This window comes from Buteo buteo, chromosome 27 (genome assembly GCF_964188355.1).
Source record: "Buteo buteo chromosome 27, bButBut1.hap1.1, whole genome shotgun sequence".
In the NCBI taxonomy this organism is placed as follows: domain Eukaryota; kingdom Metazoa; phylum Chordata; class Aves; order Accipitriformes; family Accipitridae; genus Buteo; species Buteo buteo.
In genome coordinates this window covers 12566567-12585302 of record NC_134197.1, presented here as the reverse complement: position 1 = coordinate 12585302, position 18736 = coordinate 12566567, and the positions used below count along the sequence as shown (strand labels likewise).

At 37.4% G+C, this 18736-nt stretch overlaps 1 protein-coding gene across 6 annotated transcripts in view; it reads right to left on the bottom strand.

Annotated features, from left to right (window-relative positions):
• The window catches only part of LOC142045157 (uncharacterized), a 100024-nt gene that overhangs the window by 47082 nt on the left and 34206 nt on the right, over positions 1 to 18736 (bottom strand). For 5 of the 6 annotated variants that reach the window (XR_012654534.1, XR_012654535.1, XM_075058354.1 and 2 more), the window contains 15 exons: positions 18514 to 18683; positions 16704 to 16863; positions 15520 to 15599; positions 14131 to 14311; positions 12248 to 12403; positions 11028 to 11161; positions 9862 to 10020; positions 8593 to 8773; positions 6535 to 6746; positions 4595 to 4783; positions 3554 to 3693; positions 2000 to 2162; positions 1803 to 1889; positions 1175 to 1309; positions 670 to 789 (listed from right to left, as the gene is read on the bottom strand). Coding sequence is in view for 4 of the 6 variants with exons in the window: in XM_075058354.1 (XP_074914455.1) it covers positions 670 to 789; positions 1175 to 1309; positions 1803 to 1889; positions 2000 to 2162; positions 3554 to 3693; positions 4595 to 4783; positions 6535 to 6746; positions 8593 to 8773; positions 9862 to 10020; positions 11028 to 11161; positions 12248 to 12403; positions 14131 to 14311; positions 15520 to 15599; positions 16704 to 16863; positions 18514 to 18683 (2267 nt within the window). In the remaining 2 variants the exon portion in view is untranslated. The remainder of the gene's footprint in view (positions 1 to 669; positions 790 to 1174; positions 1310 to 1802; positions 1890 to 1999; positions 2163 to 3553; positions 3694 to 4594; positions 4784 to 6534; positions 6747 to 8592; positions 8774 to 9861; positions 10021 to 11027; positions 11162 to 12247; positions 12404 to 14130; positions 14312 to 15519; positions 15600 to 16703; positions 16864 to 18513; positions 18684 to 18736) is intronic. The other variant, XM_075058356.1, reaches the window with a different exon arrangement.

Here is an 18736-nt window from a genome sequence, read left to right as displayed (position 1 = left end):
AAGAAGTTGGGCCTGGGAAAAGGCTGGGGGAGGGGGAGCGGAGGAGGAAAGGTGTTTTTAGCTTTCATCTTTGTTTCTCACCATCTAACTCTATTTTTATTTGGCAATAAATTAATTTTGCCCAAGTTGAGTCCATTTTGTCCATGAAGGTAATGGATAAGTGATCTCCCTGCCTTTATCTCAACCCACTACACAGGACAAAGTTAATCCTAGAGAAAGAACCTTCTGAATTGGTAATAAAAGCTACAGATGACACTTGATTTTGCATATAAGCCTGTCACCATTCTAGACCTTTCAGCAAAAAAATTATGAACTACGTTGAATTTTAAGCACAATTTAACTTGACTTTCAGAGTTTTCTGAATTTCAGCCAAAACACAAGCCACCCACTCCAACTGCATGTACCCATCTAGCCAGAACAAACTCCAACCATAAAAAGTTAACTGTTTGCCTAACAATTTACATCTGTCCACTACACTCATTGAATTCCATATGAGTTGACTAACTTTGTAGTATACACATACATTTGTGTTCCCATGCTTGAAAGTAGTTGCAAAACAATTTATAGCACAAAATTAAAGAGCTCCCAGAGACTCAACACAGGTCTGAGTGTATGAACAGCAAAAGCCACAAGTTCAAGCAACTAGACTATAATAATCAAGAAACTGACCTGTGAAGACATGTTCTTGTTGATGATGGCTTTTACACTCACACTGTAGTCAAAGTGTTCCGGTTTAGTCTGCCTGGAAAACAGCTCCCCACTTAGGCCCACTGCTTGTGGAAACTCAAGCTATTTGACAAAGTAAAATGTAAACATAATCACTGCATTCCCATCAATTGCCTCATGTGATTTGAATCTAAACTTTTAGCATGAAGTAGAGGATGCGTATAAGTAAATGTGTGTATAAAATTTTACCAATTTTACCCAAAGACACTGAAAAATAAATCAAATGCAGTAAAAAGAGTATGAAGACAAAAGGTCAGTGTGTTTCTTACAAGATATTATTGATACAGATTATGATTTGATCTGCTGAGATACCTAGGGTCTTTGTCAGGGCCAGGACTTCATTTAACTAGAAAGTTTACAAGCATAAAACAATTATAATTCTAAAGACAATGCAGTAAGGCAGCCACTAAGACATAAAAAATAAAATGCCATAAATGAAAACCAATACCTGGAATGAATGTGTCACATCCATGTGTAAAAGTTGTCTAAAATCTGCCTCACTGGATTTGTCCTGATATCCCCCTAGAAAGCTGAGAACATCTTCCTTATTGACCTTCAAAGTAGTCTCAAGCTCATGCTTCACCTATGTGTTAATAATGTGAATACGCAAATTGCATTGAGTATTAACCCTGTATATTATGAAAGATGAGAGAAGTCATCCCTGCATATTATGAAAAATGAAAAAGTTGTGAGCTATTACCTTGTGGCTCAGAATGAAAAATGAGCAAAGCAAGAAAAAAACCCTGCTTTTGGTAAGAAAGATGAATGGATACACCAAGATAAAGATAGGAACCCTGAATCCATTCCTTCCCAGTACTTGTTATTATTAATAATATTCATACACAACAATATTTTTAAAAATAATATATTAAGTATTTTTATCATATATTACTACACAACATATTATTATATATTATTATACAAAACACTGTATTAGCACCAACCACATCGTTACCCTGTTAACTTTTTGGTGAGGAACTGAAGACCTATAGCAAGTTAGGTCTGAAATGACAATAAACTGTAAATAAATAGGTAACGAATCTCTCCTAACTGAATTTAATGGGAAATTTACTCACATTTTGGTGACTTTGAGTTAAAATGCATATTTCAACATCTTTGGGGAACAACCTGTAGTTATAAGGATGAGTTAAGCCAGCGCAAATCTAAAAAAAGTTTGAGAGGAAATGCAAGGAACATAAGATATATACAGTAAATCACTCATTTGCTGGCTTTTTTGGTATGCCAGATTAAAGGAAATTCTTGTATAACTCACATAGGGGTTTTCAGGTTGGTAACCAAGTCTAAGAGTTTGAACTGTTTCCTCCACTCCATTCATCAAAACTTTTGTTTCCAAGAAATAGTGCTCTTGTTTTTTGTCAACAGTAAACGTTTCCTGCAGAAGGAAGCTCTGCAGAATGGGCACTTTAAAAGGGTGCCTAGAACAAAACAAGGAATAAGCAAAATGTAAAATATCTTAATAGGCAACTAAAAAAGAAATCATGCAGAGTTCAACCTGAACTCCAAAATTTTCAGTTGTAGATACCATCAGGGTGTCAGATACAGAAGCAAAACACATAGGACCAGGACCTCTAAGAAATTACTAGAACATAATTACAACTTCATACAAACTACATACATTTACCAGAATTTCTGATAGTTTCCATCCTGGATTCAGGAAAGACTTGGAAGAGCATGGGAGGGGGTGATGCTTTAAAATTCTGACATGCATAACCAGTACATACACTTTATATATCTGCATGGCCAAGACCTCATTTCAAATAGGAACGGTGTCCAAAAGCTTATGGCAGCTTTGAAAACCTCACCTATCAACCACATTTTATGCTTTCTGTAGAAACAATATCTGCATATCAAGAATGCTATGCAACAGATGTTCAGCTACTACGTAGTTCTTGGAGTAGTTGACTACTTCAGTGCAATGTTTTATAGACTTTATTAAACATTTCTACACATTTACTTAGTTGGATGTCTTGGAAAAATGCATTACCTTTTATAAGCAGACATTGGACTGCCTTTATACGTGTTAGGATATCTGGTAAAGCTCTTCATTCCTCATTTATCTATTTTTTCCATTACTGAAAAGGCATCTCACAGTTTTTTAGCTATCTCCAAGATGCACAGTGGCTCCTAAGGGAGCCTGTGCACTCCTGTTGACCCTACTATTTCTTAAGAAACCTGAGATGTCCCCAGAGATGATCCAGATGACTCAAGTCTGAGCATACATTTTTACCAAGGCCTTCCTTCAAGCTGTGTTTTGATAATGGGTAATGAAGAGAGAAATTTCAGAGACAGCCAATATCTAGAAGCAGCACGCTCATTCTCATGAGGAAATGGAAACATGTTCCAAAAGCTAAACAAGAACATTTGTTATGTGCTTTAAGAGAGATACCTTTGGCTTTAGAATGGCTATATTATTCCTAAGGACTAGAAGAAAAGGCATCTGGATGTCACATAGGATCAGATCTGGATTTTGGTTGGACACACCATACATCTGTTTTCATGAAAGGAGGCTATATGCCCAATAGAGTTGCCAACAAACACGTTGCCACAGCACACGTGGCCTGTTGCCTTTGACAACTTTCTTCGCTATCATTTCAATAAAGAGGGCAAAAGCTAATGGATGCAAATAACCAGCCATGAAGTCAGTGTGCTTGAGCAAGTTCAGACAGCCAGATAGGAGGAAGCACTGGCTTTGTGCATGTGGCACTTCCACTTTGTAAAGCCCAGAACATTTCCCAAGAGCATCAAGATGCATGTTAAATTTAGACCAAAACATTCTTCAGAGATAGAAATAATACAACTACTGAACCTGAAATAGAGGGTTCCACATTTTTGATAGAGCATCTTCTCCTTCTTCAGCTCTTCTATCTGAACTTCAAACTGCAGCATGACAGGAAGACTTTTATAATCTCTCCATACAGTCCTCACAGAAAAGTTTGTCTTCTTAGGCTGCACTCAAATCATGAGACCAGAAGAGGAAAGGACAATTGCATCAGATTTACTGCATCCGTATTCAGGAACATCAACACAGAAACCCCATCTTTGAACAGGCTGCAGTGAGGCTGTCATTTCACAGATCAAGCCCTTTCAGTTTAAATCCTGGTCTCCGTTTACATAGGATTAAAAGTGACATTAGTAGAAAACTGACTTCAGCAGAAGTCAAACACCCTATAATGTGTCACTTGTGTGTAACCTGTTTGCAATATGAGCAAGCTTTAGCTCTGGTACCAGTACATTTACATTCAAAAACTGATGGGATTTTCAAAGCATGGAATGCTATGACTAGAAAAACACTTTTTGTTTTAAGATGTCCTGCAAGGAAACGACCAAAGTAACTGACCAAAGTATCTCTTTGGAGGACAAACTGCAGATTACCCTTCCTGTGCCACAGACATCAAGCAAAACAAAAATGATTTTAAGGGTGGAAGGGATGTAGAGGCTAAAATATCATATAAACCCAGGCTGTTACTATGCTTACTAGCAGGCAAGATATTTTGATTCTCCAAGGCTGTAGAATCTTCCACACCTGCCATACATCTGTATCAAAATGTAAGTAATCACATCTACAGCATTCTTTCCAGCCATGTAGCCTCTCTTTGTCCTCCCTGACTTTCTGTCTGTAGTTGTCCTCCCAAATAGGTTAGAAGTACACAAAACTACACCACACAAGTTTTTGTTTGTTTTCTTTTTCAATCTAGTTTTACACTGCAGATTGTCAAAACAGAAAGAAATAGAAGCAGCACTAGAAGTGTTTAAGTTTCAGCACTAGCAATAACATCTCTCAGGAAGGTGGCAGACCTGGAAAACACAGTGCTGAGTCAAAGAAATTGCATTTGTATTTCTTTCTTACCATTGGCAGATTCTGATAGCTGGCTGTGAAGTTAAATTCCTGTTTTGTACTCTTTATCTTAAAGCAGAGAAATTTGGCTCGTTCATTATTCTCCAAATGAATCTCATTCTTCACAAGCTGATTCCACAGAGATATCATTTCACTATAGCTATGCAGAACATTCCTCCCAAGATGATTAAATGTGGATGCCTGAAAAACAAAGATGAACACATTAGTCTGGCTGAGTTAGGACAGACAGAATCCTATTGTGCCAGCAGCACAGCACAGAGGTGAAAAGAATGCATTTCCTTGGAGACGATCATTACAAGAACAATTAGAAATAGCGTGCCAGCTTTTCCATCATCAAAACATTCTGAATTGCCATAAAGATCTCAAAGTTTATTTTAACCCCTCTAAGCAAGGGAGAGCAAAAAAGCTGAACAGTTGCTGAACATTTTTTTCTCATTCAAGAATGTTTCTCACAATCCTTCACACTGTGCCTGAATCAGCAGTGATCTAACAAGGGAAAGCTGCCATTCAGGATAAAGGAACACCTCAAACATAAACCTAAGTCAAAGATTCAGACAACTGCAGTGGATTCTAAAAGAAAAGCAAACATTCCAGGCTCTCATCTCATTTATACAGAGGCAGATAAGAAGTTAAGCTTCTCCAAGACAAATCTACACTTTGCATAGTGACAGAGGTTTATCATAGTGCTTAATACACAGCAACTGTGATGAAATCAGTTTTAAACCTCTATTGCATAGCACAGCTAAAATAAATTAGGACAAAGCTTAGAAACCATAGACTTGGGGCACACTGATTCCACCCAGTGGATATTTAATCATTTTATAGAAAGTGAAAGAATTCCAGTAGAAAAGACAGAAGACTACGCATTGAGAACCTGCTATTGAAGGTTCTCTCACAGATTTGTGGGAGACTGGAGTCATTCTCTAAGTCACAACAAAAGAAATAACCTTTCATTTCCCAGGATTGTTCTGAACCACTGAACTATCCAGTACTCTAGCATGCAACAGGATTACCATTTCTCCCACTGAATCTGTTCATATTGCAGAGTTACGTGTAGAGATACTTATTCATTTTGTAGCGATACTTATTCATTTTGTAGCGATACAGTGAGATAAAGAGTAGCAGCAAAAACACCTCAGTGGCAAAGGTGTTCTTCTGCAAGATCAGAACTCTAGTACTAATGGAGCTCCAAATACTCATGGAGAATTTTTACAAACAGTGCCATATCAAGAGGCAGCAAGTGCCATGAACTACATGACAGGCGACTGAGCAGGATACTCTCCAGGAAGAGGCACATTACGTTCTTCTTAGGCAGAGGATGCCGTTAAATCTAATGCCTCAAATTTAGGTGAATGCTGTGATCACTGGGCTCTTAATTTATAAGTTTGGCTATTGTTCTTCCTACTTTTAAAATGAAAGACAGTCTCGACTGTTTCATATCACCAATGAACAAGTTTTAAAGATTTCTTACATGATGATTCAATTTTCCTACTTCCTGGAATTGTTAGCTCATGGAGGGAGGAGGCAGGGAGAAAACTTTAAAATAGTAATTATTATTTGTACACTCCTAGGCAGAACTCTGCCATCATGTATTTGGGCTTTACTGCAGGGAGCGATGGACTCCTGTTCCAAAGAGGGGTAGAGATGGTGGCCCTCACATTTTTTCGAAGCTAATAAAGAGACTCTGGCAGTGCTGATTCAGCTGCCCCAGAGAAGAATAGCTCATCATTCAAGCACAGAAAACAGATTAACATAGGCATTTCAAAATCCTCTCTTATAAGCTGGCACACAGTACCTAAGTTTCTGAAACAAGCTACTCTACACAGCATGCTGAACAAGTGTTACTTCAGTATGATGACAGTTCTGTAGGGTATCTATCACAAAGCTCTATCATCAAAGCCGTACACTATAGGAAGCATCACGTTACTAACCTGCAGGTACGTGGTAGCTGGTGTGTAAATGTGAACTTTCCCTTCCTTTTCATTGCCTTGATCTTTATAGAATAGTTCCACTAAGAGATTCTTAATGGAGAAAGCTTTTCCAGTTGTCAGCTCCGTAGTCAATAAATAAGTAGAATGGTGAGGCTGATGTAGTTTGTGAGCTGCATACAGATATAGCCATGGGGTGTCTATATTCAATCCACCTGGAAGGAACATATATTAAAGCTTGTAGAAGAGTGAGGTTTCAAGCTACCTGGATTCTAACTCTGCAACAAAGGTGATAAGATGCTGGGGTTTTGGAATGAGGCTACAATGCTACTATCAACCTATTCTTTTCCAATTGGCAAAATCTGTGGAAGGTTCATAATGAAATTAATGTCCTTCACTAGCATAACATACTGCATAGTGTAACACACAGGGAGGTTTGCTAATAAATTGAAATTGATGAAGTCCAGTACCTAAATGGCACCAGGAAATGGTTCTACTGCATGACCTGCAACAAAATGTGAAATCTTTACCTGAACTGTAAGTCTGTAACCATTATTCACATAATTATAATAATGGCCTTAATCAAAGCTGTTCTGACATATGCCAACACAGAAATTCAACTCTGCAATACATACATTTTGAACAAGATTTGTAGGTTATTTTGGAAAATAGTTTATAGACAGCTGAGAATGTTTATATCTGACAAGCTGCTAAAATTTCACTAGCAGACTGTTGAAATTTTGCTGGTTATTTATCACATTACACCATTCACTTATTGTGATATAGTTCAGTAACTCACAATTATTTTATGACAGACACTCACAAAGTAATCTCCAAATTTTTGAAACTTCAGGATTAATCTAACCTTAGTTTGTTTCACCTTAGCAAGAAGACATCCATTAATTCAGTTCACTGTATCAAGCCAATTGGTTTGCATCAATAAGGATCCAAGTTTTTGCACATACGGTGTATACTAGATTTGAAGAAAATACATGTCAACAGCAAATCTACACCCTGAGCACATCATTGCCCTGATTTATATAGCTTCATCCACTGAAGCATAAATGGTGGTAGCATTCAATCCATCTTAAGAATTAAATGTCAGAAAACTGATTTTTGGCACACCACTGGTAACTTAAACCCTATTTGAGAAAGAACTCTGAAAATGTAAAATACAGCTTATTATTATAAAGGCCTACTCCCTGCTGTACTTTACAAAGCAAAAGGTCTAAGATAAATGTGATTTTTAAAAAATATCCATACATATACACAGGTGTTTAATTTATAGCTTAAAACACACATTCAAATTCTGCTCAGTGCCCCACCTTCTAATGGTCTTAAAACAAACTGAATCACTTTCTAGACTAAAGAATTTTTTTTAAATGTGGTTCTCTTCCTGGTCACTTATCTCGGTCAAAAGTTAACAGGACATTACTGGTCTACATTAGGAGCATGGCCATCAGACAAAGTTATCCCCCTCTGCAGAGCACAGGAAAGGTTATGTCTGCAACACTGGATCTGGTTTTGGAGCACCCAGATCAAGGCGAATGGTAAGAAACCAGAAAGGCTACAGCAGAGGGCTGCTATGATGATAAAGGGCCTAGACAATGAAACCTGTGACAAGAAGAGAGGGAGCCGGGCTTGTTTAGTCTGACAAAGGAACAGGGGAACCTAATAGTTGCCTACAGCTAACTTGAAAGTAAATGGCAAAACCAAGGAACACAATCCCTTCAAAAGACGCAGACAATACAAGGGACAATGGCCACAAATTTGACTTTCAGAGGCTAAGGAACTGCTGGAAGAGGCTAGCCAGCTAGGCTGTGGAAAGTTGGAGATTTCGAAAACTCAGCTAGACAAAGCCACAGCAGATGTGATCTACTGTTAGAAACAGTCCTGATTTGAGCAGGGGGCTAGTCTAGGTAACCTCCAGGGTCTGTCTCTTCCAACCAATACTTCTATGATTCTGTTACACTCATGCAAAACTACCTCACAAAATCCCAGCAGCAACTTTCAATGCCTGCTTTTCTAATCACAGACTGGAAACGGTTTGTGGTACTTCACCTTCCCACTTCTTCAGGCCATTTCTGGATGCGTCTTTCCACTGCAGCCCAGCCACAAATGGCATGTGGTCATTATACTGCACCTCAAAGTTGGTGCTGCTCTGCAAATAAACCTGAGAGTTGTGCGAGTGCTGCAGCTGGGTTCTATAATTCACCTGTTTTTCCAGGACTTGCATGGTAAACTGGAAAACAAGTGAAGCAAATTTAAATAAAAACAGGATCCCATCTTCAGGGCTGTCTAAGCTAACACAAACATACATACTAGCAGGAAGGTCACAGCTAGTGCCTCTGCTCTACACATTTGCCATTCACTTCATAGCTTTTCATGCATGCTGATCAATTACAGATTGGGATTCCTTTAATATGCATTTGTTACATTTACTGGAGATTGAAAAAGGAAAATTTCCACTAATTTTTAGACCATTTACTTTGTTGAAAACAAACAAACAAAAGACCATAATTCTAGGTCAGTTTACGCTGGGATCACAGATAAATTCTATGCTTACAGGTACCCCCTATGGAAATAGAATAATGACAACCCACCTCAGAAAACTATTCCCTATTCTAAGACAATAACAGAGAAGACCTGCAACTTCTAAGAAATAACACAAAAATTTACAGGAATAGTTTCTGTAGCTTCTGTAAGAACTTTCTACAAATAAACCAAAAGGGTATGCCAATATAAATAATTTTCTTTCTTTTTGTAGCCCATAGAATGTGCTTCAAAAGAAGGCATAAACCCCCTCTGAGGCTTTTAATTATACTTTACTACATGGGAAAAAACTTTTTACTGATCCAGGGTAGAAATCAGTTTATAACAAAAAAAAAAAAAAAAAAGAACAGGTCTGATCTTAGTTCAGCTACTGCATTCCATACCAACTTCCACCTAAATGCTGTAATATTCTGAGTTATGACAACCTGCACCCTCCTTCCACATTGTGTGAGCAAAGCAACCTTCACAAATCTCTGCAATCATTTTATATGCACAAACTCTGGAAAAAACTCAGACCACATTACACCCAAACTTTTTTAGCACTTGAAAAATCCATCTACTGTCTCTCTCTTGCTCATTTTAAATGTCAGTTATCTCTATGTGCCTGTGTTAAGACCTTACCTAACTCAAACTTATTAGGTCTGGGTATCTGACTTATATTATTGATACAAAGCACATTAAAAAAAGTCCTAATAAATAAATTCATCCCAAATCTTTTCTTAGTTTGTCTGTTAAATATTTGAAGTGAAGGTCTTACTCTTCAATGATCATGATTACCTCCATGAAATAGTTGACTAGAGATGAACTGGAACTGTTCTTAAATGCTTGGCTGATCAGCAGTTTCTTCTTGTTGTTTATTTCATCCCAGTGTTTCCCATAGTTCACTTCTATCTGGGAGGAAAGCCAAGATGCACTCGCATCATGTTTCAGGTGAACCTAAAGAACAGAAAAGCACCTTTTTCCTGTAAACCATGTTTCCTCTTTCATTCACTGCTGTTAACTGCCTGTAGAAATATTCCCAAGTAGCAAGCAAGACTAAGGCAGAAAAGGTTGCAAATTTTCCAAAGAAAATCATGTTCCATCAGAAGATATATATTCAGTATAGACAGGCCAAAACTTTCAGCCTATCTGCTGCCAGTCTTATTGTTTTTCTCAAAAGCTAAGGTAACTTGACTCAGCTACTCCTGATGGACTGCCCCACATGGATTCACTGTGCAGCTGCAAAGCCTGGCAAGATATTGCTTCATGGGAAATCCTAACAATTCTTGGCTTCAGTCCAATTTGGACCAAAAGCAAATCTGAAAGGATAAACGAAATTTCCCTTTAATTCAGAAGCTTATTTTTCAGCCAGCTCTCTGTTCTGCAGCAGATACCCAGTATTAATGATGATTTGCCTTTAAATTAACCTTTGTCTTCATGCCGTTTGTAAAAGAAGAAATTTCAACAGATCTGCTTTTCTGCATGAAAGGGTCACACACACTGAAATTTCTAAGAAAGCATACAAATCTGAACCAGAAAATTAATAAAAAACATTGTAAAATGCCTTATTTTCCAGACATATAACTTCTCATGAATAAGCAAAGAGAGTTCCTGACATTTAGTTACAAGAAGGATAAAATAAGATAAATCATAAACTCATTAATACTATTGTTTTACATATAACAAGTTCTCACAACAAACATTCTGCAGAATTTCTGTGAATTAATACATTAAAAATTACATCACTGGAGAGTACCATTATTTAGAGCTGTAATGGACTCACAAATTAGCAACTTGACTAGATATCTTTGTCTACACAGAAAGCAAAGAGAAACAAGATAAGAAGAAAAAGACTGATCCAAAAATGACATCTCAGGCATTGCTCCGTTTAAGCCCCTCAGTACATGAGTGACACAAGGGTACGCAGCACACAAGTACACAAGTGCTTTGGTTAGTATCTCTACCTTGTGATTATAGGTTGGAGTCCACATGCAGTGAAATTCATGCCCAATATCAAGTTTGTACATGCCATGTGCACCTGTCTCTGCTTTAATCTTTTGCTGCATACTGCATTCATGATGAAGATTTTTTGCCTCTCCTGTTCAAGTTAAATCACAAAGTTACCTATTCAAACAAATCAGAAGTAAACTTCAAAATGTTAATAGTACAAATCTAGTGCTGGCTTCAAGGTTTCTATTTTTCAAAAACATTAAAGTGATAGTTGTCTATTTTTACAGATATATACTTGTTGATTTATCCTATGAATCCAAACAAAAGCACACATTTAATGAACTCCATTTAAGAACAGTGAATTTGTATTTGCTAGATAAGTGATTTACATCTGTGCAAATGAAAACACTACCACAATAAAAAGTAAAAGACAAGTAGATATTTAATTCATGTAAAAGGTCTGGCAGTACGTTCTGCAGTCTAAAGGTACTGACCAAAATTTGTAAAGATTGGTACCAATACTGATATAACTGCATTACAATGAACTTCAGCTCAAGAATTATCTTCACTATCTGCTCAAGATCTAGATATATTTTACAGACTACAATGTTGTTGTAAAAACACTGTTTCTAACACCTGAACTTATTTTCCTGCTACACCTATGTCCAACCTAATAGCAATCAATACCTTTGCACCTCTGACTAGAGACATGCTGTATATGCAAAATAATTTGCAAAACTTCAGAAAAAATGCTTGGGCACTGCAAATTTTTATTTTTTTCCACAAGCTGTACTACAAATGAAAATCCTAGGAACAGCCATGTTACAGGCTTTACATGTAAGAGTTTGGGTCTTTGTTTACTTTATACTCAATTAAAATTTAAGATGTTCCTAAGTTCAGACAATTGGAAACAGCTGGTTTGTATAAAGAATGGAATGAAAATGATCCAATAATTTAGTCCAATTTCGTTTAAGAAAAGCAAAGGCTCTCCTTAGATGTTTACCATATTTCCATGCTCTTTTACTCACTTTTTCTTCAGAAGCAATAAATAAATAAATACATAGAGAAAAAGAATAGAGAGTTTTCAAAAGAAACTTGTCCCAGGTCTCAGATCACAGTTTAAAAATCAACTGAAATCTTTCTTGCTAAGAGAGTGTCCTAATCATACAGGCAAATAACTTGCAGAAAAATGAGACAAACAGAATGCTTTTACTTTCCCTCTTTTTCACTGTACCTAGGAGTCCATATTTTATCCTCAAACCATGAGACCACAAGCCCTCATGCTGCTGGAGAAGACTGATGACATGAACTCCAAGAACACCTGGAAGGTGAGTCTCCCCTTCCAATGAATATTGTCTCAGCTTATCATCAACCTTTTTCTCCAGAAACACTACAAAAAGAGTAGAAACGATTATGCAGTGGTAGAACATGATGTTACTTTAGCTACTAAAGGGAATACTACAGTGGGAAAACCACAAATACATTCAGTCTCATCCCGTCTGAGGGACCCCATGATGTACTCCTTGTGTAGTAAACAAAAAGACAGAGCTGGGTGTTCAGTCTCTTTCTCTGACTACATATACAGCCTGTAGACCGTATTTCTCAGATACTGCTTAAAGTTTAGTGAAATGAATCTAGCCAAAGCTGCTTCTAAAAGGAAATAAATTCTAACAGACTGATCTTTTAATTAACTAAGACCTAACATGAACATGTGGATATTTACTTGCACATTAAGTCAGAGCACGGTTGTGGCTTTGCAACAGAAGAACTGGTACAGCCTAGTTCTCAGGGGATAAGGGTTTGAAATCAGACCAGAACCATTTTTAGATGCAGTCACTGGCAATCCATGTGAAAGCTAAGGATGAAGATTTCACCAAAAGATGATCTCCCAAAACCCAAACTGGCATTCTGCATTCCTTAAAAGTTAGTTTTATTTGAAAATACTGCGTAATCCTATGACATTTCAATGTCTTTGCCCCATGGAGACTACAGTAAGAAATACTAAGGAAAAAATGAGAGCCCTAGACTTAAATTATTGGTTTATTCCACTGTATTAATTTACCTTTTAACAAATTGATGTTATACAAATAGTAAAGCCCTCTTCCTGATACTTTCTCTTATATTTTCCTCTTAGTGTATTTGGCGGGGGGGGGGGGAAATCAAGATTTTTAGAACAACAGGTCTTAAGAGATGTTTAGCTACATATATGTGTTTCTGCACTTTTTTGTACTAACAAAAGTGAAAACCAGAAAATATTCTAAGAGCTGTTACTGTTTTCACATTTGTTAAGTGATTCCTTCCATCTTATTTCCTTCACCTGCTTCAACAGTGTTGTGGATTTAGCTGGGATAGTTAATTGTCTTCCTAGTAGCTGGTATAGTGCTATGTTTTGCATTCGGTATGAGAAGAATGTTGATAACATGCTGATGTTTTCAGGTTTTGCTAAGTCGTGTTTATCCTAAGTCAAGGATTTTTTCAGCTTCTCATGCCCAGCCAGCAAGAAGGCTGGAGGGGCACAAGGGGTTGGGAGGGGACACAGCCAGGACAGCTGACCCAAACTGGCCAATGGGGTATTCCATACCATGGGACGTCATGCCCAGTATATGAACTGGGGGGGATCACTGCTTGGGAACTAACTGGGCACTAGTAAGCAAGTGGTGAGCAATTGCATTGTGAATCACTTGTTTTGTATATTCCGATTCTTTTATTATTATTGTCATTTTATTATTGTTATTATTATCGTTATTAGTTTCTTCCTTTCTGTTCTATTAAACTGTTCTTAACTCAACCCATGAGTTTCACTTTTTTTTTTTTTTCCTGATTCTCTCCCCCATCCCACTGGGTGGGGGGGAGTGAGTGAGCAGCTGCATGGTGCTTAGTTGCTGGCTGGTGTTAAGCCACGACAAACAGTAATTAAAAACAGACTGAAAAACCAATTTATTTATAATTTCTATTATTCTGAAATACATATTAGTACTAATTTACCAAGGATAATAATAAAAAGCAGTCTTACTGATTTGAAAGGAACTTTAGAAATATGTGTCCAAAATCAGGCAACCCTAATATATAAGGGCTCCAGAACTTACATTATATGGCAAATACTTACTGTCCTCTAACCTGAAAGAAATGCAGCATCCTTCAATAAATTATTCAGGGATACTGAAAAAGCTATCTTCTTGCCAAGCTGTTTAGTGATGTTTCCTGACAGAATGATAGGACTGCTTTGCTTTATCAGCTTTACCTCCAGTTGGGTCATGTATCTCTGCTCTCTATTCAGCATCTGCAAATCTGTCATTCCCTAGAATAAACAAACAAATAGAAAAACAAAACCCAAGCCACTCAACAGTACAAACTGATCAAGTTTTGAGAAAGCAACAGAATAGACTTGGGCATTTCAGAAACAAGATGAGAGAAGGAAGAAAAGAGATTGTTTTTCTATACACCCAACACCTCCCCTTATACCACCCCCAAACCATAAAACTTGCTGTTAGTAAATAATGGGGAGGAAGGACCAATCTGGTTTTCCAGTTATAAAAAAATGACAGTGGTGTGAGATGCTATTTCCTTCACCTCCTGCTGGCTTCAGTAGTGACTGAAATCACTAAGAATGTTATAATACTGGGCCAAAAAATAATACAGTGTTACTGAAAATATTGGCAGTCTCACAGAGGTAACTAGATTTAGGTTGGACTAGATGCAAATGTCACAATCTGCAATGCTTGGGTTTGTGAGAAACATCCAAACAGTCTTTGTTGAAATACTACTCTAGAAAAAAAAACAACCTGTAAATAATGTGCTCACTGTAGGAGAATGCAGAATGTTTGAAACTGACTGGCTTTGGAGGCCCACATAAGACATGGCATCCTGCTATGGGTATCAATTGCATAATGAAAAAATTGTTCAAGTCCTGGAATATAAACAAAAATGTCTGTAGAGTTTCAGTGATAAAATCCCACCTGCACTTTTGTTTGCTTTTTCATTTCAGATTTTAAACATTGGCATTCTCTTGCTTATTCCCCAGTGCTTTAAAAAACCCACAATTTCTGTGATATAAAGAACTGTATCTTAGAGATTCTTACATCTATATAGAGTCCTCAGATGTGAAGAAATTAGCCTGGGCTTACTCAGAGCCTTTATGCATGGTCAGAATACAGGTCTGAAAAACTGGGTGACTACATATGCACCATAATGAGCCAAAGTCCACAGGAGTCAATGTGATCTTCTCTACTGATTTAACACTGGAAGCAACCCAAAGGTTTTGAGTGCATCTGAATGTGAAAAAATTGCTTCAGATTACTTGAAGAAGCCATGCCTTAAAAGCTTTTAAAACACAGCAATTTAGCATTGAGTCTATCTCAAAAATATGTAATGAAGAGGACTGGTAATTTCTCTGATGGATTGCTCAAAAAACTATTTTTCAATGTGTGTGTTTTTCATTGTCTTTCTTTTCTGTGCTTTTATTTAAGCATTCATCCTAGTATGAGAGCTCATGACTTGAAAACATACCTTAATGTAATATACATCTCGGTCATCTACTATCAGCTCCAGGTGTCCAATTCGTGAACTTTTAGAAAACTCAATTCTCCCTTGGAGAAAAATAAAACGGTTTACTTTTTCTGGATATATACTGTTCAGTGATGCTTCATAAAACTGTACCCAAGATGATAGTTGTCATTGTTGTGAGCAATATATTTACAGAGTAAAAATATAATAGGTATCAGAGCAAAAGAAAAAAGTTGGGAACAGAGTTTGCAAAGGCATTGAAGTGTCCTCAGAATACACATCTCATTTTGAAAGGACATTCTGAGAATACTAATTAAGAAGAGGCAACATTCTGAGAATACTAATTGAGAAGAGGCAATGAAGCTGCTTCCAACAAACCAGTTTAGTTCTGGAAGTGATTTATACACTTCCTTTAGGCCCATGCTAAAACCTGTAAGCTGTGTTGTGCTGTGGAGACATTTCATGTGCTCAGAACACTGTGCACGCAAAGCTTTGCACAGTGTAGGTAAATCTTCCATACAATCCATTTGAAAATAACCAAGATCAAAAAAAAAAAAAATCTGGAGGGACAAATTCTAAATATGTGATATGGTAGAATACAACAAAACGAAACAAAACATCACTTGACCAGCATGTCAAAGAAGCTGAAATAAGTTGTCTATATTATTACCATATATTTATCAGTTTATATTTCATCAAAGTGTTTGTTGATTTTGTTTTCTATGTTACACTGTGATTGAAACATTACTTTTTATTATAATGCACAGCAATATCATAGTCAGTACTCAACTGATTTGGCAACAAATAATTTTGTATCATAACTAACAGAGTACAGCAAACTAAAATTCCAGAATAGTAAATCCAGTTCAGCGTCTGTAAAAGATTACAGAACAATCTGCTGTGTTTCTTAGCCTTAACTTCATCTATACTGGTAACACCTTTCCTCTTTAATGTGAGTTTGTGAACCAAGTACTGAACCTCTGACTGTGCAAAATAGTCTTAACCAAGATGCAAAAACCACTGGGAATGCGTGTTACCTAAAGCAGTAAACTGAATGGCTATCACACTATAATGCAGTTTTAGCATTAGATTATTGACTGTAATATATTGATATTTATCTGTTAATTCTAATGAAGTTCTCCTAACTGACATTAACTGATAATCTGGTTCTTAGTTGAAAAACCTACCATCAATCTCAATTTTTTTCTTAGGTTGTATAAATCGGATTCTGAATTTCTTCTGTGGGACACTAAAATTTAGGTCAACACCAACATCCCTTTTCAAGTCCGACTTCGGAGTCCCAATGAAGAAGTGAAGGACAGCTTCATTTGGGATCCATGAGTTCTCCTGAAAGGAAGAAAGAAAGGGTAACCGCATTTGCAATTGGCAGAGCATTTACAAAACTACCTATCATACCAGGTTACATCACATGATAATAGCCACCTTCACTGCTACAATAATTTCTCACTTATCTGCTTTTCAAGTTTTTCAGCAAGAAATTTCTATTTTTCCCAGGGTGTATTTTCCATTCCCTGTCCAGTGCTTGTCTTGGGAAATGCTGTCTGAACACCTTGAATTTCACAGCCTACTGACCTTATCTTGAAATTATGCTGAATCCTGCCAAAACTTAGAAAAAATCATACCACACTTCCAGTAATAATTTAAGCTCTATAGCTCATGGCTAAGTGACTAGAATTTGCAGGGGTGCCTTAAGCCCTTACACTCCTGTGTCAGCAGTGGGATACAGTACACAGCGCCATGACCCTGACCCTGCACAGTGGGTGCCTTAGTTGACAGTTTTGGCCTTGCCCTACCTACAGACGGCAGATTTTCTGGCAAAGGAAAATGCCTGTTCCCTTTCCTGCTTTTATTAGAGAAAAACAAAATCACAAAGGGAAAGTTACTCTGCTTATTGCCCTTATCTCACTGTCTCAGAGATACTGAGTGGTGTTTGGATGCAGCCAAAGCCCAAATTGTCTCCCAGTAAAAACAATTAGCTCAAGCCCAACAGCATATTTGGGCTGTGATAGAAGATAAGGCTCCAGCCACTGCCTGTGTTAAACACCCATACTATCATTTTAGAAAAAGCCATAAATTCTTACTGTCCCCTGCAGAAGCTGAAAACCATTCCTTTCCCGGGCTTGCCCAAATGAGCATATTAAAACAACTGACAGCATTCTGGAGTGGGTTCACTGGAACCTAACTTCAGCTTTTAAACAAGGTGTTTAATATAAATTAATTATTTGGGGTTTGATTTTTTTTTTTTCCTCACAAAGAGAAACGAGTCATTTAAATGAGGCCTAGTTGTTTGTTGCGGAGGATCCACAGGGGACATCACACACAGACCAATGTGATCAAGCGAAGTTCCTTTACTCCAACATTTGATACAGTTATATACCTTATGCGCATGTGCACGCGCCTTATACAATACTCTAATTGGTACAATACCCCGTTTCACGCGACACTATCTTATTCTCTATTGGCTGTGCAAGCTTCTTCACGAGGTGTCCAGCAGTTACTTATCTCATTCTTCAGCATCCAGGTGTTGTTTGTCAGGCTCTTCTTATCTTCTTTTTTCCCAGCGTACAAGGACACAGCGTCCTTGTCTGCTCCAGCATTTTGTAAACTTATGCTTCATTCCCACCTAACGGCTGGATTGCTCACATGCCTTCGCCCAGCCAAGAAATTCTCAACAGTTGTTTAGTACTGGGAACCAAGTCAAAAAATCCTGGTCTCTACTTTCAGCTTGATCAGTCTTATCTAACCAAATAACTTAATATTCATGTGCACTGTTTTGTATATGGAAATAGTATGTACCTATTATCAGCATCAGTAATTTGTTTTCAACATATTTTCCCACTATAATGGGAATGGAAATAATAATAATGTAGACCTTGAAAGCCAGTTAAGTTGAATATACAGTACTGAGATATACCATTCTTTCAACAGCATAATAAACTAAAACTAACGCCAAAGTGAAGCATGCCATAATGGTACCTGAGGAATATAGTTACATGCAGCTTCCATAACGTATTGCTGCAGGCCTCTGTCTTGCTTAGTTAATGTGACAGCCACTCTCAGAGGTCCCGTAAGGGGGAAAACCAAACCACTGGCTGGGTCAGGATATGACATTTCAGAACACAGCTGCCAGCCAAAAATCTCAGACACTGGTGGAAGACAACAGTTGAACATTCAGTTAGAACAACAAACAAAGATAACA